We start from the raw sequence: 24,355 nt of genomic DNA, 5'->3' as shown, positions 1-24,355 counted from the left end.
CCTACTTGCTCACCACTCTTGCCCTATCTTGGTTTTGGCGAAGAGAGCTCTCCCTCTCTCCACCAAAGCCTTATCCCGATCTCTCCTCAAGCTCGGATTTCGCGCAGATCGCCGTCGTTGGTTAGGTAAGTCCTCATCTGCAGATCTTCTTGCTCTCGATCTCTTTTTATTTTTTTGGTTGCCTTTTACTTGTTTGTCGCAAGCGTTGCCAGGATCTGGGAACTGGCTGCTTAGGTCACTGAATGTGAAGATCTGGGTTGCCTGAATGCTATTTCCTGGTTTGATCTAGTTGAACTTTGACCCTTTAGTTCATATACTGTGATCCGAATTGATCGGTTGTGTGTTGAGTACCCAAAGAAGTTTTCTTTTTCATCTTATTTTTCCGTGCTATGTTTCGAGAAAGATCGTCTGGCCTACTTTATTTCTGCAGTCGTTTCAATTTTCTGGAAGTTTAAGTCTGCTTTGATCTAACGTAGGTCTCTTTGCAACCAATTAGTAGTGTTACTAAGTTGATGCCAGTTTTCTATCGTCTGTAAACTCTGTGAATGCCACTGGAATTTGTGTAAGAAATACACGAGTTGGGGTCAATTTTTCATGTTCCATTTACCATTCTGTCATTGTTTCCATTTTTTACGGCGCCTCTGTAGGGATCTGAACTTGTGCAGCTTTAGCTTAACGGGTGCTCGGATTTAGCGTCCTATAAGATAAATGTTGTTTCTTTTACTGTTATAAATCCCCTCTAGAAGTTCGCACCTTAGTTTTTGTCGTATGAACCCATGCCTCTGAAATTGATATTTCGAAATGTGGAATTTGTCTCGTTTTTTGACTTTCTTGTCGAAGAATTCGTGATTGGGTATTTTTAATTTATTCAGCAATCACTGATTTTTGAATAATGTATCATTTTCTTAAGCGGTCAAATGGATACTTGTAAAGTCTGTTTTGCCCTGCTAGCTTTTTGTGCAATTTGACTTCAGTGGTAGATCTGCTAAAGAACCATAAAAATTACTATTTCTTTCTTTGATCCATCTATCCAATTGTTTTCATCTTTAAACTTCTTTTAGATCATCTCATAAGATTCTAACAAGTTTATATTTTAAATATGTTCGTTTTCTTTCATAATGTGAACAAAAATAGCAATTTGGAATTGGGTTAACATAAGATTCTCTTATTTCATTGTTTATGTATATAGAAAATGGCCGATGCTGAGGATATTCAGCCCCTTGTGTGTGACAATGGGACTGGAATGGTCAAGGTCAGTTTTTTCTCATTGAAGATTAGCATTCCTACCTTTTACTTGCTTCAATTGATTTATGAATGGAAATGACTCCTCTCCTGTATGTCAAAAGGCCGGATTTGCTGGTGATGACGCACCTAGGGCAGTCTTCCCAAGTATTGTCGGCCGACCTCGCCACACAGGTGTTATGGTTGGGATGGGCCAGAAAGATGCCTATGTTGGTGATGAAGCACAATCAAAGAGAGGTATTCTCACATTGAAATATCCCATTGAGCATGGAATTGTCAGCAACTGGGATGACATGGAAAAGATCTGGCATCACACCTTCTATAATGAGCTTCGTGTTGCTCCTGAGGAGCATCCTATTTTACTCACTGAAGCCCCTCTCAATCCAAAGGCAAACAGGGAAAAGATGACCCAGATTATGTTTGAGACTTTTAATGTACCTGCTATGTATGTTGCTATTCAGGCTGTTCTGTCCCTCTATGCCAGTGGACGTACAACTGGTTAGTATATTCTCATTATTGATTTCTGTTGAAACTAGTCTCATGTCAACTAAGATGCCTATGACACTTACTCTCAGGTATTGTGCTTGATTCTGGTGATGGTGTAAGCCACACTGTTCCTATATATGAAGGATATGCTCTTCCTCATGCTATTCTTCGTCTGGATCTTGCTGGCCGAGATCTAACTGATTGCCTAATGAAGATCCTGACTGAGAGAGGATATTCATTCACCACCACAGCTGAGCGGGAAATTGTAAGGGACATTAAAGAGAAGCTTGCCTATGTCGCTCTTGATTATGAACAGGAGCTTGAGACTGCGAAGACTAGCTCAGCCGTTGAGAAAAGCTATGAACTTCCTGACGGCCAGGTTATCACCATTGGCGCTGAGAGGTTCAGATGCCCAGAGGTCCTTTTCCAGCCATCCTTAATAGGCATGGAAGCTGCTGGAATTCACGAGACAACATACAATTCTATCATGAAGTGTGATGTGGATATCAGGAAAGATCTATATGGCAATATTGTTCTCAGCGGTGGATCCACCATGTTCCCTGGTATTGCCGACCGAATGAGCAAGGAGATCACAGCACTTGCACCGAGCAGCATGAAGATTAAGGTGGTCGCCCCGCCAGAGCGAAAGTACAGTGTTTGGATTGGAGGCTCCATCCTTGCTTCCCTCAGCACTTTCCAGCAGGTGAAGTTCGCTATTCATTAGTTGTATTACCATTCCATATTGTTATCTGTATATATACACAGTTAGTCATAATTGTCGATTGCATTTCTCAATCTGCAGATGTGGATTACCAAGGGAGAGTACGAGGAATCTGGTCCATCAATCGTTCACCGGAAATGCTTCTAAGCTCATGCATGACCCATCTCTGGGGAGTTTTTTTCCGGCTTGTTCAATCTGGTATTTGCCTTTCCTGGGATTGAATCATGTTAGTGATTGTGATGCCTTTTCACTGTTAAATTGGGTTGTTAAGAAGGTTTCTTCTTTAGGCGTCGTTTCTTCAAGGAGGCTGCAGATGTGTGCAGTAAATGTGAACAATATGTATCAACTTAGTGTCTATGTCCTGGTTTGAGGACTGGTCCAGAGATTATTTACTTGTATTCATGTAATGATGTATTATTTGGTTTTATCAGCTACTATTTTTATCACCCAAATGAAGTTTCTTTTCAGGTTTCACAAATTTGCCAAAAATTTACCGCATTCAGATGATTTACTTTGTACTCGGGAAACACTAATCTCCATGATTTGTTATTCTATATTGCTTGGAGTTCTTTGGATGTTCAACATCAACAGCAGAATTTTGTGTTTCAACTGAAATAAAGAAATTGATAAGTGATAACCCAGTTTTGGCGGATTAGAACTCTTTTTAACGGTGGTCGATTGGAAATTTTTATAGAATTGACAAGAGGAATTAGATAGTAAGAGAATGGAAACTTAGCATCCAGTAATTAATCATAACTTAAATTTTACATATAATTTTAATATATAAAGAATTTTGTTTTCACTTCTTAATTAAACATAATCAACATGAATTTATTAAATTATTCCTCATATTTTTTAAATAAAAAAATAAAAAATATGTGTAAAATTATTCCTCATATTTTTTAAATTAAAAAGTCAAAAAATATGTATAAGTTCTCTTAAATTCAAGATATTAAATTAAAATCTAGTATATTTTATATCACATTAAATATAATTTTTTTTCACCTCAATTGAATTAAAATATATTAAATTATTTTTAAATGATGATCAATTAGATAAAAAATATATTAAATTCTCTTAAAATGATGTTGAATTTATGAGAAATTATATTGAGCAGAAAAAAAAATCGTGCTTGATTTGATAGAAAGTATACTCAGTTATAGTTTAAAGTGCTGAATTTAATGATAATTATATTAAGATTTAGATTTTTTTGTACCTAAAAAAATATGAGAGGTAATTTAGATAGAAAATAACTGGATTATAGTTTAAAATGTTAAATTTAATAGAAATTATATAATTTTTGTACTTAAAAAATATAAAAAATAATTAAATAACAATGTCTTCATGAGAGAGTTGAAGTAAAATATTTTATATAGAGTGAAAATAAAATTTTTTTAGATATGGTCATATGGACACCGCATATAAAGTTATGCAAGATTGAAGTTATAATTGAATTTTTTTTCCAACTAACTGTTAAAAAAGCTTCAACATTATTATTCGGATGGATTTAATTAGTCTAAAAGTTAAATTTAAAGTTATTATACAAATCATATTTTGTTTTTTTAAATGTATTTCTTAGTTTAGACGCACGTTCTTTGCACGTGCGTTTGATAAGAATTGATCGATTATTTCCTTTGCCTTTCCTTATCCTATAAAACCCTAACCCTTGGCCGGAATCCTATCGTTTTCCCCTCCCCAGTTTATTCCTCGCTGATGGCTTCCAACCCTAACATGGCCGCCAACGCCGCCGCTTCTTCCGACGGAGCTGACGCCTCTTCGAGCGATGACATCGGCCTTCTACTCGCCGGTCTCCAGCTTCGCCCGCCGTACCTGGGCACCAACTCGTTGCTTCCCCAAAACGTCGTCGACTACCTCCTCCGCAACGGAGGCAGCGGCCTCGATGATGAGGGAGACGAAGAAGAGGAGGACGACAACGAGGAGGAGGACATGATGGACCACCGAGGTGAGGGGTGGAAGAACCGCCGGCTGCTCGCGAAGGAGGAGGGCAAGTTGGAGAGGGAGATCTTGCGGATCATCGAAACTGGCAACGGTTTCGAGGCTCTCAAGGTGAACTCCGGCCAGTCTGTGGCCATCGGCGATCACAACATTTGTGTCGGCGTCCACGAGGAGCCCGACTCAGAGTATCGGCTATGGCAGTGGCACGGACACATCATGTTATTCGATGAGGACGATGGCTACTCGCTTGAGTACATTCACGGGTTTCACCACGAGTTGGTTCCGCCGCAGCAGCGAGGGAGGAAACAGGTCGTCCATGAGGAAGAGGAAAAGAGCAAGACAAAGGTCGACGTGGTAGGGAATTCAGGACTCAAGGACTTGATTAGTGGGAATGTAGTGGAATCGATCGGAAATGCAGCGGGAAGGGTTCTCCATCGAAATTCTCTCAAAGGTCAATCTCTACATCAAGGTAATGAGAAATAAACAACACGAATGAGGTTTTTGTTCTTATGGCATGTTTTTAACATTAAGCGTAAATCAACGAAGTTGTGCTGTATCTGGATGATCTTTGGTGGTCAATAAAGTAAGCTTGTGTTGAAAACTCCCCATGGGTTGGATCTATAACATACTTTGTGGTGAATTTGATGTTTTTTCTCGTCACCATATACTGGACTCCAAAAATTCATGTTGAAGTCATTCCTACTTGTGCAATTTAATGTTGCATATTCTATTTTTACAATGTTCTCTCTCTTATAGATACATAGATGATCATTGTTGAAAACTCTGAACTCATTGAGATTAATAGTCTTGTCTTTTTCATACTATGCTTAATTATTAATCAGTTGGACATGGGCATGTGTGACAAACTCAGTCTCAACTAAGCTTAGCAATAGATCCTTAGTTTGTGCTTCATCATTTGGAAATAGGATTTAAGCATTTCTGTGGCCGGGTAGTAAGAGTTCTGATAAACATCAAAAGGTTATATATATAGGCAAGGATGGGAGGAGTGCTGATCATGAATATGATTCGATTAATGTTAAATAGTTTCACTCTTCATTTTGCATTTGTTTGGTTCATACTAGATTGTACTTTTGCAAAAGATATATCCCTATCAGAATGAGGCTCTGTATAGTATTATGTTTTCAAACTGTTCCAGTTGTAGCTTATTCTTGAATTTCCCTTTTATATATGCACAAAGAATGTTCATCTTGTTTACATATGACACGCCTTGTTAATTTTGCGTACTTGGACATAAAATTTATCGGACATGCTCCAATTGAAATAAGAAGAAACATGTATGTATACAATTGGCGAAAAAGAAATGATAGTTTGTGTGTATATATTAAAGTTTCAAAGTAAATCAGCCAAAATGCTTGTTTGGAATCTGAACACTTATTGATTGCATGGTAGTGTTTCTTTTAGTCATCCGCAGTTCACAGTCCACTATCTGCATATCTAATAATACTGCTGAATGCCACAATTTGGAGGTCTTTCTTCTCTGAAATTATGTTTTTTGAACTTGTAATATTAGTTAAGAAATTAAACATCCGAGGGGGGAAAGAAACAATCAAACTGATCATCTTGCAAAACAGCAAGTATTTGCAAGTCGAACAAAATTCCACAGTCAACTTTGCCACAGAATCGCTACTAGATCAAAGCGTTCTTTGGAGACTTGGCGGCAGGTTTGGAAGGAGACTTGAGATCCTTCCCTGCGGTTTCTTGGGCAGGAGAACCCGGTTGATGTTAGGCAGCAACCTGCCATGGGCGATCCTGACGCCGCAGAGGAGCTTTTCCAGCTCCTCGTTATTCCTGATAGAGTTGTAAATGAATCAAGCGTTTATGAACAAGTTTGGTGTTTGATATAATAAGAGTTTGTTTATGTTCATTTAATATACACAAGATTAATTAAATAAATAAATTTGAACAACTCGTTCAAATAAACAAATAAGTTTGAACAAATATATGTTCAGTTCGTTGAGAACAATGTTAACGAATAATATTCATTAATATTTTTTTTGAATATGTTAAATAAATAATAAAATAAAATAAAATAATTACTTAAAGTTATCAAGTTCAATAATCAATCAAACAATTAAAGTTTAAGTTTGAATTGAAAGTTTGATAATATCTAAACGTATTTAGCTCAAATCAAGTTCAAACAAAATTTAAATTGAGAGTTTAATAACATTTAAATAAATTAAATTTAAGTTCATACAAAATAAATTAAGTTAAGCTTGAATAATCATTTTAAAAATTTGATTCATTTTAAATTCGATTTAAATCGATTATCTTATCAAATAAATTTGAATACTCGGCTGGATTCAGCTCATTTACCGCTCTAGTTACTGATGGCCAGCAACATGCGGTTCTTATTGTTCTCCCGCGCCGCGTTCCCTGCCAGCTCCAACATCTGGAGCAAAAGAAAACCACCGTAATCAAACCAGATGATAAATCCTCTGGGATATGGAATTGGGGGGTGCTTGAGGTAATGCTAATGTGGCCGACCAGGAACTGGACTACTGGAGGCCGGCCTTCACCGACCAAGAGACTTCTTCTCAGGCCAGACGCTGCAGTGCCGGATCAAGGCTAGGCCTATGCCTAGTTCCAATAAAATTAGGGCACATAATTTTTATTTTTTAATATTTTTATAAAAATATTCACTCTTCATTTTAGATTAATTTAAAAAAATTAATTTTTAATTATAATTATTCTAATTTTATTCATTATTAATTTTTTTAATTGTATATCTTATTTTTAAAATTTAATGGATTATTTTTTACCGCATTGATCTTGAGAAAAAACAGTGCACCCTCTGACCCTCATATGTATTGATGATCTTGTACTATTTTCTTCTCTTATTGGTGTGCTTTTACTCACTCTGTGAACTCATACTATTCTCCTTTCTCGCAGTGATACAAATGAAAAGTTAATAAAATTTTCATTAGAAAATAATATTATAGAAAAAAATAACAATAAATTCAAAATTAAAATTAATATTTGGCATACTAAATCTTATTAAAAAAATAAAGAATTTTTAATGCAGGGATAAAGTTTGAAAGAAAGTTTTCAAAATTAAAATTAATAAAATTTTATTTACCTCCACCAATATCTAAAAACTTTAAATAATTTATCAATTAAAAAAATTTTAATATAAAATTTTAATTATTATTTTTGCATTAAAAATAAAAATTAAATTTTATATAAAAATTATATTAATTTTTAAAATATATTAAAGTTTTTTTTATTTTTTTTTCGCCTCCGGTCTGGTTGAGACTTGAGACGGCAGCTTCTTTACCGGCCGGTATAATAATTAAGCGTTACGTACGCGTGCTTCTGATAATTTTTATTAACCGTTGGATCATCATAAATAGGCGGACGTAGATTACTTTAAATTGTGATCCGTGGCACTCGCCAGTAGACCAATCATAACCCGTTCATTTATACTCAATTTAAAGCAATCAACGGTGAAGCAGCAATTGAGTCCAGAGCGAGCCAAAGGTCGCAAAAATCTGTTCAATCTTAGCCGTCGGTTGCATCGAAGGTCATGATCCTACAGTGGAAAATAAAGCGAATAAAAAAAGTTAATTGGCGTCGCCCGGACTCGAACCGGAGACCTTCAGTGTGTTAGACTGACGTGATAACCAACTACACCACGACACCATGTCTTCATGAAGCAAGCATACTTATAATCCTTCTTAATAATTTATAAACTAAAATAATCAAAGTAACAAATATCTTTTTTTTTTAAAAAAAAAAACAGTGGTACTTAAACTTCTATTGCATCAACGTGTTGTGAAAGACAAAATAAATAAATAAACTGAACTATTAAGGTCAAGGTATAAAACGCAAGAAATTGGATAGATGATAGGAATATCTCATCAAAGTTAACAAAAAGTGGTTGTTGATGATACATTCTGATAAAAAAAAACAGCAAATCACTATCTTACAGGGTGTGCAACTAAGTATTATCCATAGTAGACTCGAACAAGATTGAGAAATCGATCGATAATACGGTCACCCTAAATACACTGAGGTTAGCTTTTTTTTTTTCATCTCTACGCATTCACATTCAGCACAAGTGAGAGAAGCAATTGACTAGAGCAAAGATCAAATTGATCATTATTCTCTATTATGACCATTAGGGTAAAGAACCATGTTCAAACAAGTTCTGGGAAACCTTTAACCTCGCCAACTCTAGGGGATAAAAAAAATTCTTTCTCAAATACTTTCAGGGCACACCTTCGACATGATTGACAAGAACATTCAACTTATAAGACATAGTTGGACATAATGTAGATAGTAGACTCATGCTTTCTTTGGCACACCAAGCCTTTTCCTGAAATCTTCTTCCATTAAGGGCAGACCCTCTCGCAGAGTAACCTTGGGAGTCCATCCAAGAACTTGCTTTGCTTTCGTGATGTCAGGCTTCCGCTGGCGAGGATCATCAGGTGTGTTCTCGACATTTTTAATTGTCACCGATGGCTCGACTAACTGCAAAAAAGAGTAGAATTTGTTCCTGATTAAATGACTTCTAAATGTTCTCCAATCACATGAAAAAGTTCCATTCAATTGTTTGTTCATCCTATTTGAAGGGGAAGGGAGAAAGGAATCAAAGACAGAGATTTACCTCCTTAACAATCTCAGCAAGTTCCATCATTGTAAATTCACCTGCACATTTGGAAGTTACGTCAGGGACTATGATGAAGGTTGTGATCATAATGATAAAATCGCCCCATCATCAACTTATATTGATAATGAGGGAAGGGCAATACACTCAAAAGTCCATACAACTTAGAGGTAACAGATGAACGCTTCCTCAATGAATAACTATGTTACTAAGGTCCGTCATGAAATAACAAGTGAGCCAATGAAATTACCAGGGTTTCCAATGTTAATAGGGCCTGTGTTTTCTCCTTCCATCAGCCGAATAAGTCCATCAACCTTATGGTGGTATGTCAGAAATGTTAAGTTTAAGATGACCAGCAAAGACCTTACATAAAACTCAAATAAAAGAAGCAATCAGTTTTACCATGTCAGAGACGTAACAGAAACTTCGAGTCTGTGTTCCAGGGGCTTGGACTGTCAATGGCTCACCACTAGAAGAAACATTAACGGATAAGTGATTACAGATCAAGGATATGCAGTTCATTCGCTGAGAAAATCATGAAAGGATATCCAATTCATTGGTTGTGGAGATCATTGAGATTACCGAAGTGCTTGGGCGATGAAGTTACTGACGACACGACCATCATCAATGTTCATACGTGGTCCATAGGTGTTGAAGATTCTAGCAATCCGGATCTCTGACAAGATCATCAATCCAAAACGTACAGAATGGATTAAGAACTAGCCTCAACCTTTTTTTTTTTGATTAAATACCAGCGAAAGACTGGCACAAAATAAGTGATCCAGCCAATTTGATAACCACACACACCTATGCCATGCTGCCGGTGATAATCAAACATCAAGGTCTCTGCCACACGCTTCCCTTCATCATAGCAGCTCCGGACTCCTGAAAGTATAAGAGGTATGCTATCACAAAATAAAGAAGCTTTTGACTGTTGATGTAGACATTAAATAACTATTTGCAAATAAAAGAAAATACCAATTGGGTTAACATTTCCCCAGTACTCCTCCGTCTGAGGATGTTGCAGCGGATCACCATACACCTCAGAGGTTGATGTCAATAAAATCCTTAAAGTGTAGGATCAAAATTTGAAGGTAAATGTCATTCATGCACCTCTGATACTCAACTAGTCAAGTAAAAGTCGTTATCATACCTTGCACCCACTCGCTTTGCAAGCCCCAACATATTCAATGTGCCAATAACATTTGTTTTAATCGTCTGTGACATTATCTCAATTAAGCTTACTAACCACAAGTAAGAAGAACAGAATTCAAACAGCAGTAGCATGCACACACTAGAAAGATTAATCAGATTCATGAAATAAAACAGAGTACCAGTGCTTTAATTTAAAATGTTACCAAATGCAACCTAGATCATTAAAAAAATGTCAATAACCATTATAGCATATATAACTGTGATAGTATTTTGATATGTAAATTCTAGAGACAGTGAAATTTACTTATCCCTAGAAAAGAATAATGACACATGTAAAACTTGAAAGAATAAACATTGGCGCCACTAACTTATAAGCGTGTATTACTGATGTTGCTATCAACTTGTTCCTGAGAACCTGTTGGAAGCATACCTTCACAGGATTGTGCTTATAGAAAATTGGTGAAGCAGGGCAAGCCAAGTGATATATCTGGTCAACCTCCACCAATAGGGGCTCCGTGATATCTGTTAAAGCAGATGAGAAAAATAAAAGGCAAAGTTCCATAACATCTCAACAAATTCTTGTCTTGCATAAGGTAATCATATATAATTGCCAAAGATAATCTTAGGACATCGACCTTGTAAATTATTCTATTATCAACAAATGTCTATGAATGAAACACGATAACTCTAGAAAGCATTAAACAGACTGGAGCATAATAATAACAAGAACAAGATCTATTAGTCTTCACTCTTTGAGATCTGCTACATGGATCTTAGTGCTGATTTACACAATACACAAGGCTATATCACTACAAATAGAAAGGACTATAAAAGTTATAAAGCAAATACTCAATCAGACTGCTTTAATTATTACTCGTATAGTTGAAATTTACCATGTCGGATCAGCTCAAATCTTGGATGACCAATCCATTTTCTAAGATTGTCCTTGGAACCAGTGAAATAATTGTCGGCAACAATTACCTGACAGCAACACATAAGAAAATACACAAATAAACCAAACAGAATAGTGAGAAAATTTGTTAAGAGTCAATAAAACATCAGTGTTTTGATATCAAAATAAATTTGTATTTTTTATTGGGCTTTTTCGTTTACATCCAAAAGTTCAAAGATAAGAGTGAATGAAACATAAAGTAGTGCATGAGAAGAGTATAAGATTTATTGAAGGTATCATTTGTGTGAAAGATTAAAATCACTGAATGAGGAACTACTTTCACAACACAATGTTTCACGATTCCTTTTATCTGATAGTAGGTTTTCACATTTCTGCTGGTCTTCTAGTGTTATTAGAGAAGTCTAAGACAAGGTGATGGGTGAAGTAGACCAGACACATACCTCATTCTTCTCATTCTCCATCAGTTTGTCAACCAAATGAGATCCAATGAAACCAGCTCCACCTGTCACTAAGACCCGCATATTGGACTGCCCAGAAGAAGGTTAAAGTCAACTTCAATTTTTACTACAATATAGTGAGAAAGAAGATCTAAGAAACCGAAAGTATGTAGTCGTCATTTTTCTCAAAAATAAAGGAAGCTTACTAAAAAACAATCAAATACTATGAATACGTTATACTCGTGCTTTATTGAAGATCTGTCTTATACTATCTTAAAAACAGAAATAAGCAAGCTTCCAGATAACCATGCAACAGCGATCCAGATCAATCATTAACCAATTCTAAGAACAAAAAGGGTAACCTGCAAAAATTTTGAACTGCGAAGAGGGGAAGGGGTCGGAGGTGGCTTTGCCCCCGCATGGCTATTCCCATTTGCTGCTTCCGTCGCCATTCCTCAGATCCTGCACCACATGTTCCAGATCTCATTCAATGAGATCCCAAAGAAAAGGAACAATAACAATGCGATGATCCCGCAAGCAATGATAAGCAGCATGAAAATACGTGAGAAGTTAGAAACCCAGATAGAGAAGAAAGGAATTCAAAACACTTGAATGTTAAATTTTCTGCAGCAAAGAAAAACAAGTACCTACTCACTCAGTTTAACAATCAAAATCTTTTTTTTTTCTTACACACGACTCTTCCTGGTAAAAACCCTCGAGATCCACAGGCTTATATAGATTCAAATAACCAGAAACAACCCGTCACCATAACAAACAAGATCTCGATCTCGACCTAAAACAATGCATCCCTGCAAGCCATCATAATCACGAAAACGCGTTGAACGCACGCAAGCAAGGTGGATCTGAAGGGGTTCGCACACCAAACTTTGCACAGATCCACCTCCATTACATTTATCAATAATCACAATAAAAAAATTTAAAAAAAAATACATGATGGCCTGAGGAATTACCGTATAAGAACCTGAAGAATTATACAAGAAATTGGAATGGGATTAGGGATTTGGAGAACCCGAGCTGTGCGTTGGTTTTAAGTTGTTTTCTTAAGAGATTGAAGTTAAGTACCGGTGAACACAACAATCGTAACATCGAACCGTATTGAATCAACGGAATTTACAAATTTTAAATGGAATAGAATAATAATATTAATTTAATTATTTTTTTTATTTAAAATATAATTATTAAAATAAAATACGGAATTAATTAAATAAAATTTAAATTTACTTAACGTGTGAAGGCTAGGGCCAATTGAATAGCATTGGGATCTCTAATCCTGACCATTCATTTAGTTAATTCCTGAATCAGATGGTCAATACTGTAATTTCCATATAATGGTATTTTAAGTTATTTTCTTAAAAGAATAAATGTAAGTAATGGTGAAAAAAAATTCTATAAAATCAAATTAGTCATAGAACTGAGGGAATTTAAAATTTTAATTTGATTAATTTACTTTTTATTTTTTAAAATTTAATTTAATTTCTAATTAATTCAGTCCGATTTTAATTTTAAAATTTATAATTTAATTAAATCGAATAGTTGAATAGACAGAATAAATTAAATAATAATATTAATTTAATTATTTTTATTAAAAATATATATAATTAATTAAATAAAATTAAAATTTATTAACGTACGAACAGGTTAGTGGCAAGTGAATAGTATCTTGATCTTTGATCAAGAGCGTTCATTCAGATAGTCCGGAATCAGATGGTCAATACTACGTGTAATTTTGACGTTGTGGTATTTTAAGTTATTTTCTTAAAAAGGATAAAGCTAAGTAGCGGTGAATAAAATAATCGGTCGAATTGAATTAATCATATTAAAGCATCCATTTCAATTTTTCTATCATTATATCTAAAATTTAAAATAAATGATTCACTTTATTAAATTTAGATAATCATTTTCACTACACACTATATTACTCTAAAATTTTCATCATTCTTAATTTTTTATTATTTTCTTTTTTTTCTTCTATTTTTTGTTATTATATTTATGGAATGAGTGAAATGAGAGAGATTGAGTGGAAGGAGGGAGATTAAAAAAATATATTATTTTTTTTATAGAGTAGAGGTTTCATTACCTAAATTTAGAGAATCATTATTCATCAAATCTAAATTTAAGGAATGAATAGTGAAAATGATGCAGAAGATTTTTAGTTAACTTATCCAAAATTTAAGGTAAAATCTTTGGATATGATAACTGATGTGGATGCTCTTAACTTTGTCAGATCCATCTCCATTACGTTCATCAATAATCACAATAAAGTGTTATCATCATGAAATCTAGTGACTAACATATGAGGTGTTATCATCATGAAATCTGAGGTTCGAATCTCAGTAAAGTCGAGATAAATATCTTCCTTATGTGTTAGTCACTATTCTAAAGGTTAATAGTCACCCATGATTTATCTCTTCCGTGTGTTGATCTTGAGACGAATTGATGAAAATATTAGGGACGAACATATTCACTTTTTATCACCATCAATAATCACAATAAATTTTTTGTTTTTATCATCATTAATCACAATGAAAAAATGTTACGTGACAGGAGGATAACAGAATAAGAACATGGAGAATTGAAGAAAGAAATAGGGAATGCCACCGTGCAAACAGGCTAGTGCCCATTGAATAGCACTGCGATCTTGATCCAGACCGTTCATTCAGCTAACTCCTGAATCAGATAGTTAATGCTATATCTAATATACATGCTGTAGTATTTTAAGTCATTCTTAAAGGAATAAAGGTAATGAGAAAGATTATGTAAAATCAAATTAAGCTACTGAACGACTAAATTTGGAAATTTAATTCACTAATTCTGTTTTTTCTTTAAAATAATTCTTCAAAATAGATTCAATAAATAAAATAAAAATATTAATTTAATTATTTTTTATTTTAAATAGAATTAATTAAATAAAATATATAATTAATTAAATAATATTTAAATTTGATTAATTTAGTTTTAAAATTTCAGTTGATCTAGTTTTAAAATTTCTATTGATTTAGTTAATTTGGTAAAAAAATAAATTAATTAATATTTAATCGATTCAGTTTGTTCAATTTATATAGAAAAATTTGATCTATTTGATGGATTTTAAAAAAATTTAATTTATTTAATTTATAATTAATTTAATTCGATTTTAATTGAATACTCAACTTTAAATTTAAAGATAAAATAATTACAAATTAATCATCGTCATTTTCACAATTAAAGAACTCAACGAGTAATTAATTACACATATTTATACGAAAAAGGATTAAATTTGACCATTACATCAAAATTTGACTAGTTAATTCTTTTTGTAAATCTGTCCTTAAAAAAGTTGTCGTGAACTTTATTAATGCATCATATATTATTTTGCAAACTTTTTCTTCCATTTAACTAACGTTGTAGTTGAACTGCTAGCTATAAAAATCATAAATTAATATCAAATCTAGGTATTTTTGAGTCTTATCATCATTAAATATGTTTACTCGATAAGTATTACGAGAATTTACCACACATATAATTTAGATTGTGAAATTTTCAAATGTCGCATTCCGTTTTAATTAGATTAATTTAGTTGGGCTTCTATTTTAAAATTTATAATTTAATTAAATTAAATTAACCAAATAAAAATATTAATTTAATTATTTTTATTTTAAAAATAATTAATATATATATAATTAATTAAATAAAATTTAAATTTAAGTAATTTGGTTTTAAAATTTCTCTTCATTAATTCATTCGAAAACTAAATTAATTGATATTTAATCGGTTCGATTTATTTAGTTTTCATAAAAAAAATTAGTCTTTTTGATTTTGTTAGATTATGTCAGTTCAATTTTAACTTAGTATTCAAATAATTATAAATTAAGCATCCGTCATTTTCATAATTAAAGAACTCAACTACCAATTAATTACACATATTTATAGAAAAGGCTTAAATTTGACCATTAGATCGAAAATTGACTAGTTAATCCAATTTGTAAATCTCTTCTTAAAAAAGTTCGTGAACTTTATTAATGCATCATATTTTAAAATTTAACAAATAATATATTATTTTTCAATATTTTTCTTCCATTTAATGAACTAACTTTGTAGTTGAACTACTATTATAAGCTATAAAAATCATAAATTAATATCAAATCTAGGTACTTTTTTATCATCATTAAATACTTTTAATCAAAAATACAATTTAGATTTGTGAAAATTTCAAATGCACAACATATTTTGAAATAATCAAAGGAGCATTAATTTGGGTGATTTTTTACTTTTTATCCCTCTAGTTAATATTAACTTTCCATAGGTCAATTTTTAATATATCCAATTTATTTGAAACCTTTAAATTTAAAAATAATCTTAATATTTTAAATACATTTAATCTGAACATTTCCCTCTCTCTTTCCACATCAAATTCTCTCTCTACATTTTCTAGCTGTTAACTACTATGATATCATAACCCCATAGACAAATCGACTTTTTCCAAACTCTATTAAAATAATTGTAAATTTATGGAAATTTAAATAGTTTAGGTCTATTAATGAATTTCGATCAAAATTTATTGATCGACTTAGAAGCTTTGATTACATTGATGTTAAATCATGGGAGTTTCTAAAATATAAAGGAGTCTAAATGTGTCATCTTTTATTATTTTCGGACCTCAATAGGAGAATAATATTTTCAACTAGAATGTCTCGGCTTGGTCTCTAGACTCAACCCAAGCATTTAAATTGAAAATTAACATAATACTAGAGTATTTTTAGAAACCGAAATAAGTAATAAATGATATATTTTTTACAATTAAATATCCAAGTCTAGTTCTATTAAAGAATTTTGATCCAAAATGACTATTGGACTTGAACTATTTGTTTATCTATAAACTTGCACTCATTTGGTACGATTGAGTAAGAGAATAGTAGATATGATGTGATATTTTAATTCTATCCCAAAACACTATAAACCGAATGTATGGAGATCATACCTAACTTGATTTCGGTTATATCAGGTCCGATATGATATTGGTCTAGCATACCAAACATCAAATAATTGCTTATATATATTTGATGTTTATTAATCATATAATACAATATAATAAACATCAAATATATAATATGGTACAATTTGGTGATGGTTGCTTCATCATCTCATGAAAGTTGCCCCCCTCCAAATGATGCATGTCTTAGTCGTCCTTTCTTGGGGTGGCACCAAACTCTGGTAAGATATCCACCTCTTCAGTTCAAACATGTGTTTATTATTATTATTATTGTTTAATAAGTAATTAATTAATTTTTGAAAAACTATGTATGTTTATAAATAAGAAAAATATGATGTATCCTATTAACCCACCAAGTTAGTCAACTCAAAGCTCGTTTAAGCTAAACTCATAGTCAGTTTATAATTACAAGTAACTTATATGATATATCCTATTAACCCACCAAGTTAGTCAACTCAAAGCTCGTTCAAGCTAAACTCATAGTCAGTTTACAAGTAACTTATATCATATTCTTACTTGTATCATTTTGGCTTTGTCTTTAGCTCAGCCTTCGTTGCATGACTTCCACAGATCTTAGTTTGTCCTTCAAGCTACTCAACCCCCATTGCATGCCTTCCCTGTCCAACAACTTTCTGCCAAAATGATGGTGGTGCGACTCCTCGTCCTATCATGTGGATTCTTTATTGATAGAGCCTTTACTTATGTCTGCCCGTCCGTCCGTCCACTCATGAAGGGCGGAGCCATATTCTAGGCTACTCGGGCTGTAGCCCAGGTAACTAACGACAATCAACAAGAAAAAAAGCTTAAGTTTATCTTGAGAGAAAGAAAGCAAACGAAAGAGAAGGAGAGAGCAACTCGGGTAACGGTATCGACGTAGCCCACAGTCCAGATAGATCACTCAGTAAGATATCCCTCAAGTTTGTCTTGAAGTTGGCGTTGCACATCTTCATCTAGTAAAATATATATAAAAAATGTTTAATAAAATGCAAAGAATATTGAGAAATATATAAAATTGAAAAGTTAAAAGAAATTACTACCTCAATTTGGATCACTTCATCATCGACATGAGCATCTCCTCTCTTTTTTACTTCGACGACTTATTTTTATTATCTTAATGCGAGATCACTCAAGCGAGCGGAGTCGGAGCGGAAGACCTGGACCAAGACGAGCGGAACCAGAACGGAAGATCGGGACCTAAAGTCAATAGAAAGTTGACTTTCTTGGTCTGGGCGCTTGGAACCCTTTCGGACTCTCGGACCAGGATCCTTATCTGGATCGCGTCAAATGTGATCCATTGCAATGGACATAAAGTTTTATCCCCCTCCAGGTGCCTGGAAACCTTCCAGGCGCCCCCAACCAGGGCTATAAATACAACTCTGGTCCCAATACTTTAGAACAACACTTATGATCACTACAACAAAAACCCTCATAGACATCGGTTTTCCACCGGTGTCTATTACATTTTTGACCGATGTCTATGAAGCCGATGTAAAAGGTCTGTCATTTTAGACATCGGGTTAAAAGCGGTGTAGTATCACTTAACGACACCGGTGTTCGAATCGGTTATTAGCCGGTGTAGTATCACTTAATGACATCGTTTCATCAACGGTGTAAAACCGATGTAATATTATATGTTAATAACACCAGTTTTGGCAGCGGTATACGACCGATGTAATATTAGTTAATAACATCGGTTTTGCAGCGGTGGAAAATCGATGTAATATCGGTATTTTTCACAAATTTGATTTCCGAAACAATGAAAAACCGACAATAAAAAAAAAAAACACAAATATTCACAAATTACACAAATATATTTCATTCAATAGTATCCATAAAATACACAAATATTCACAAATTACATAAATAATCTTCTTACAACAGTATCCATAAAATACACAAACATTCTTTTTACATCAAAAGCTAATAGATATCAGAATCATTAAGGTAGAACATTCTTTTAACAACACATCAAGGTAGAACCGCACTTCAAATGTAATCTAGCATGCATTCAGCCCACTCAAACTGCACTTCATCAATTTCAACTCTGGAGTACTTGAGATTTGTAAACTGTAAAAACACATAAATAATATATTAGTAAACCAAGACTAAAAATCATAGTTGAAAAAGTAGTAAGAGCACCAGGTAACAAGATGACTAATTTGAATGCTTAAAAGGAGACACATTCATCATTTATCTCAACCACATCATATAGTGATAGATTTATCATTCCTGGGAACTTAATATATTCCAAAACCAGAAATTATTGCAACAAAATTTTCTCATAGTTGTAATTTAATTAATCAGTACTTGATGGAGGTTCAATCTTTTCATATTCAGAATATCATTCAAACATCCTGGTATAGCAACAATGATATCAACTCCACGATCCAACTCTCTTAACTGGGGTCCTTTTTAATTAATCAGTACTTGAGAAGTGCCAATGAACGTATTCTTGGTACTTCTTTTTGAAAATGGAAAAAAGAGATTTCCAACCTCTCATCAGAAAGTCCTGCCAACTATAATGATATGACTAAAGATTTTATGTTTTTGTGAAACATGAGTAAAAGAGGGTGGAATTGGAATAACACTTGTTTAATTATGCACAAACAACTAAGAATTTTGAATTTAAGTAATAGCAATAAAGTTAAACTAGATAACTTGGACAACGTATGATTTGAACACATCAGAAATAATTCAAAGAAATGTTAATCAATCAAAAAAAATTAAAAGAGCAAATTCCACTAGTCCTCCAAGATGTGCAATATTATTTCAACCATAAAGGATAGATACCACTACACCTCACATACGAAATAGAAGAAAAAGAGTTACCCCAAGCAAAACTTCAAAGATAATGTAGATCACAAGATAACAATAACGTGTAGTTAACAATAACCTATATATGTTTAATCCACTTGAAAATTTTCATTTATAAAAGACAAAAATCCAATAGTACTCATCCAAGTATGTTTTCTATTGTTTTGACCAAAAAAGATAGAGACCACTTCATGGTATACGTCTCACAGAAGATAAAGAGTTACTCTAAGAAAAACTTCTATGTTTAGTCCACTTGCGAAATTTAATTTTACTAGAGCTTAAACATTTAGAAATTTAGCCAAGGAAAAATTTTAAAGTAAGCAGACTCAAAATATTTGCATGCTAAGATCCTGCAAGTATCTAGAAAAGCACAGGAATATAAGTTAAAATGTTAGGGTATATGAATGCAATTTATTTAAAGTACAAATCTTATCATCTTCTCAACTTGTTTTGCCACATTATATTCCAAATTTGCATACTTTTGTTTCGCTCGTCCAGATTTAGCTAACTTTTTGGATTCCAAAATGCTTGGAAGAAGATAAAGTTGATAATCTTCATGTAATAGATCATACTGTATGAAAAATGTTAAAATCTGCTTAGAAATTTTAACCCAAATACACTATAGTACAACGCTTACCTACCTCATCTCTAAACAAAGTTAGAACCAAGTGTTCCTTCAATACTACCTGAAACAAAAATGATGGTATTTGTTAAGAAAAGGGAAGAGAACATTTATTTTGAACTTGTTTGAACTTGGATGCACTGATAAAAAACTATAATGATAATAATTAAAGAAAAATAACTTTTCTCATTAAGGCAAGTAAGGTATATCAAAGTTCAACTTAAACAAGAAGGATTATATGACACGCATATTGCCTCATATAAGAATTTTCATGGAGAGGAATATTCAGAATAAGAAAAGATTTAATACCACATGATAAGCAAATAAGTGACAATGGATGCTCATAAGAGATGTCATGTGCAAGAAATATTTTTGTTTAACAAAGATATAATCATCCTCTTTTCCTTTTAGCCTCATGAAGCAAAGCAGACAATCAAAATCTATATGCCCAAGATACGATAATTACATTAACAATTACCAAGATTACTTGCAGGTGAAGCATGCACATCACCTATAATTTTTGTAGAATACTTCAGGGAACAAATTAGTTAATCAAGCCTGAAGGAAGATAAAACAAAGCCAACATTTGACAGAAAATGCCTTTTGAACAACAATCTTTATACATCTGCATCTAGTTAAATTTAGACATGTTTTCCAAACCTATTCCATAGCCATTAAATTAGAGAATTCAACAACAGACATTACATATAGTATAGTAGCTTAGTAGGAGCATACATTTTTCAGTAAACTATTAAATAGCTTAGATATCTAGGAATTCATGAAGAAGTATTCTTGACCTAATTGCTTGTAAACTTGAACTAGTGGTGTTATGATAGATATAGAGTTAGCTATGGATAGTGGTCTTTTTTCTCTCTATGACAAAGTTCTTTCATTGTAGCCTTGATGTTTAGGAAGGACCTTAGGCCTTTGGTGAGCCTACTCTCTGTACCTTAGCCATGTGAGCTTTTGAATTGGCTACGATTTGACCACAAGATGCACTCTTTATATTTGCAGCATCAGCTGTCAAAACCATTGATTTTTTAATCTAAAAGAAAAGAAATGTGATAAATAGCAAACTGTGGTCAGTGCATGCATGCTACAAAAGAAAAGCATCAAAGCACTATAATTAAAACTATGGAAACGTAACAAAAGATAACATGTCTAACTTATGCCAGTCTCCATATTTACACAAGTACAAAAGATAAAATAGATAGAATACCTATTCTGGTCTATCCATTTAAAATGCATTGCATAAATACAAATATTGATAGAAAAAAGAACAAACACATCCTGTTTCACTTAGATTAGCTTATAACCACCAATGCAACTTCTATATGGTATATGATAAACCAAGACCAACGAAGCACAACTTGTTTAGCTGAACCCCAATCAGAAAATATGCCTGCAAATATTTTTTTTTATGTTTTTGCCACTATAATTCTAGTAAGCATATGAACTGGAATTGAGTGAGTGATTTGTGTGGTTGGTATAGTGAAAGGAAGTGCCGGATTTTGATAATATTCTTCAAAGATGATAGGAATTACTTGATTATAACTGCAAAGTTTGGATTTCCTTAATTCATCCCTAGGAGGTGAAGGAGATAACACTCAGGAAAGATAGTGTGATATCAAAATAAAACATGACCATAAAAATCAAAACCTACATTCTACAATATGCAAGACGGAGAACGAAGTGTGAAATGATATCTTTGTTCATAACCTCTGATGGATCTTGATGCCTCATATGCGCCCGCCATAGTTCAGTTACCTAATTTTCCCAAAATAAAACATATATTTAAAAGTAAAATGAGCGATCCAAACAAAATCACACGCAATACCAATTTCTCCATCTCTTCGGGCCTTTTTCCTCGGGGCAAACCATCTGAAATACCTTGCAGGACTTCATGAAAACAATCGAATATAAGTTACCAACAAAGGCAAACAGACGCAGGAGAGGGAAGTTGATCAAGGAAGGGGAGGTATACAACGAACCACAAACCCTAGAAATGGGAAAAGATGAGGTTTTGCAAGGTACCTCAGAGGCGATCTATGGCGTAGAGTTCAAAATCTTCCATCCGGACCTCAAGGGAGTATACAACGAACTACAAACCCTAGAAATGGGAAAAGATGAGGTTTTACAAGGTACCTCGGAGGCGATCTATGGCGTAGAGTTCAAAATCTTCCAGCCGGACCTCGAGGGAGTATACAACGAACCACAAACCCTAGAAATGGGAAAAGATGAGGTTTTGCAAGGTACCTCGAAGGCAATCTATGCCGTAGAGTTCAAAATCTTCCAGCCGGACCTCGAGCGCAGGCGCAGAGCGGTAGAAAGAGAGTTTAGCCGACGTTGTCGAGGCGGCAGCATGAGTCGATTCCCTCTGTGATCGAACAATCTCCATTCCCTACGTCTCTGAATGCTCTGGCAGCTGAGGACTCGGGGGTTATTCGTGTGAGGGTTTGGTCGGATTTGTGGGAAAACTAGAAAAGGCAGAAAGCCGTGTGTTGATCCTGATCAGAGAGGAAGGGGCCTCGATCTAGGAAGGGGAAGAGGGAGATGAGGCTGAGAGAGATGGCTGGACGGCCAGCGGCGAGGAGGAAAGTGGTGGTGGAGTCGTGACGGTATACGGTGGACGACGCGATATAGGTTTAGGTTTAGAGGGAAGAATGAAATGTTGTAAATTTTGGCTAAGTATTGGTGAAAAAATTAAAATATTTTATTTTGGTTCATTAACACCGGGTTTTAAAAATCGCTGTTAAAATCGGTGTCTATTAACGAAAAAAAGACGCTCATAGACATCGCCTAAAAAACCGATGTCTATGAGCTAAAATCTGCGCTCATAGACACCGGTTTTCCAAAAACCGGTGTAAAATACTCAAAGACATAGGTTTTTACTTAAAACCGTTGTTGTTCCACTGATGTCTATGAGGGTTTTTGTTGTAGTGCGATTCATTATAGTTTTATTTTGTTCTGTAATTGAGTGCTTCAACTACTGTAAGAGGCTTCTCCGTCTGAAGGAGATTGTTTACTAAGCTCTAACTTCCCTGAATTAACAACCTCCCCGGTTGTAACCAAGTAAACCGTTTGCGCCTCTTATTTCTTTTAGTCTTTTATCTGATTTATGCAAGTGTTGATTGTTTTTAAGCTATACAGATCGAGAAAGGTTCGTTTTAATTTTGCAGGGCTATTCACCCCCCTCTAGCTGGCCGTTAGCGATCCAACAAGTGGTATCAGAGCTAGTTCACTCCAGGAGGACTAACTACCGAACGAAGCACACGAGATGGCCGGATCAAGCATCTACCCACCGAAGTTCGAGGAGGAATTCGTGAACTGGAAAAAGAAGTTGAAGGTATTTTTGAAAACAGATTTTGAGTTATTAATCATTATGAAATATGGTTTCATAGCCCCTGATCCCGTCCAGAAGCTGAGTTGGATGAAGGCGGGCCTTGATGTACTGGAAGTTGACGAAAAGTTACCGTGGAGTCAGATCTACCTGACACCCCTCGGAAAGGCTTACATGGGCGACTGACGATGAAAGGTGTCCAGGACGATGACACTATGACTTTGCGCACACTCAGACGAGCCCACGAGTCATTAGAGACGAGAAACCAGGGAAAAAGTCCCCGGGTCAGGCCCTCTGACGCTCAAGTCAGGTACTTTTTTCCCAGAAAACACAAAGAAAGGACGAAAAGTAAAGACTGGTGAGAAATAATGAGTGGGCGTACCTGCATAAGGGACAAAGCATCCCTTTTTATACTGCAACGGAAATTTCTGGGTCTGACGGGTGTCAGGGAATGTCAGCTGTCAGACGGTGAATGACACGTGGCACCTTTTTATAGGCTGGTGATGGAATCAAAAGGGGTAATGAGCCCCGACTGTGAGAATATTCCCTGACACGCTGATTGCTTTCTGACATTTTCTGACAAGCAGTTACGATTCCCCGACTTGTTTATCCTGTAGTGCCTGAATGCTGAGTTTACCTATACTTATACCTTCTTCTATGTGCTATTATCCATAGTTCGTATATCCCGACCTGCACGCTAGGCTTGTATCCCGACTTGCTTCTGTTCCTATTATCCATGGACTGCACGTCCCGACCTGCATGCTAGGCTTGTATCCCGACCTGCTTCTGTTCCTATTATCTATGGCCTGCACGTCTCGACCTGCACGCCAGGTCTGTGTCCGACCTGCTTCTATCTACTATTGTCCATGGCTTTCACGCCCCGACCTGCACGCCAGGTCTGTGTCCCGACCTGCTTCTATCTACTTGTTATCCATGGCTTGTACGTCCCGACCTGCACGCCAGGTCTGTGTCCCGACCTGCTTTTATCTACTTGTTAACCATGGCTTGTATGTCCCGACCTGCACGTCAGGTTTGTGTCCCGACCTGCTTCT

The 24,355-nt window shown here is 34.6% G+C and overlaps 2 protein-coding genes, 1 long non-coding RNA gene and 1 other non-coding gene across 9 annotated transcripts; 1 reads left to right on the top strand and 3 right to left on the bottom strand.

The window, feature by feature from the left end:
* LOC121988799 (actin-101) lies at nucleotides 1–2,901 on the top strand. 2 transcript variants are annotated; one of them, XR_006114102.1, is made up of 6 exons: nucleotides 14–125; nucleotides 1,190–1,252; nucleotides 1,347–1,740; nucleotides 1,818–2,431; nucleotides 2,531–2,647; nucleotides 2,737–2,901. XR_006114102.1 is itself a non-coding variant. In XM_042542462.1 (5 exons), the coding sequence occupies exons 2-5, from the start codon at nucleotides 1,193–1,195 to the stop codon at nucleotides 2,594–2,596; spliced, it is 1,134 nt and encodes a 377-aa protein (XP_042398396.1). In that variant the 5' UTR covers nucleotides 1–125; nucleotides 1,190–1,192; the 3' UTR covers nucleotides 2,597–2,901. The 2 variants fall into 2 exon arrangements, 1 of the variants encoding a protein (XP_042398396.1); XM_042542462.1 differs by having other exon boundaries at nucleotides 1–125; nucleotides 2,531–2,901.
* A 5,090-nt stretch (nucleotides 2,902–7,991) lies between these two features.
* TRNAV-AAC lies at nucleotides 7,992–8,065 on the bottom strand. Its single transcript has one exon. It is a non-coding gene; the product is annotated as a tRNA-Val (tRNA).
* A 431-nt stretch (nucleotides 8,066–8,496) lies between these two features.
* LOC121988797 (UDP-glucuronic acid decarboxylase 6-like) lies at nucleotides 8,497–12,645 on the bottom strand. Of its 5 annotated transcripts, none has more exons than XM_042542459.1 (13): nucleotides 12,509–12,645; nucleotides 11,900–11,999; nucleotides 11,541–11,627; nucleotides 11,081–11,168; nucleotides 10,618–10,709; nucleotides 10,186–10,250; nucleotides 10,011–10,099; nucleotides 9,840–9,917; nucleotides 9,615–9,708; nucleotides 9,435–9,501; nucleotides 9,283–9,346; nucleotides 9,033–9,073; nucleotides 8,497–8,896 (listed from the first exon to the last, which is right to left on the bottom strand). In XM_042542459.1, exons 2-13 carry the CDS (start codon nucleotides 11,987–11,989, stop codon nucleotides 8,711–8,713), a joined length of 1,041 nt encoding a protein of 346 aa, XP_042398393.1. In that variant the 5' UTR covers nucleotides 11,990–11,999; nucleotides 12,509–12,645; the 3' UTR covers nucleotides 8,497–8,710. The 5 variants fall into 5 exon arrangements, with proteins under 5 accessions (XP_042398393.1, XP_042398392.1, XP_042398394.1 ...); XM_042542458.1 differs by having other exon boundaries at nucleotides 12,520–12,577; XM_042542460.1 differs by lacking the exon at nucleotides 12,509–12,645 and adding an exon at nucleotides 12,331–12,437.
* Nucleotides 12,646–19,820: 7,175 nt separating this feature from the next.
* On the bottom strand, nucleotides 19,821–20,951 carry LOC121990514. Its single transcript, XR_006114617.1, has 3 exons — nucleotides 20,913–20,951; nucleotides 19,983–20,027; nucleotides 19,821–19,912 (listed from the first exon to the last, which is right to left on the bottom strand). It is a non-coding gene; the product is annotated as an uncharacterized LOC121990514 (long non-coding RNA).
* Nucleotides 20,952–24,355: the final 3,404 nt, after the last annotated feature.

This window comes from Zingiber officinale, chromosome 6B (genome assembly GCF_018446385.1).
Source record: "Zingiber officinale cultivar Zhangliang chromosome 6B, Zo_v1.1, whole genome shotgun sequence".
NCBI classification, from domain to species: domain Eukaryota; kingdom Viridiplantae; phylum Streptophyta; class Magnoliopsida; order Zingiberales; family Zingiberaceae; genus Zingiber; species Zingiber officinale.
This window is presented reverse-complemented; position numbering and strand designations above follow the sequence as displayed.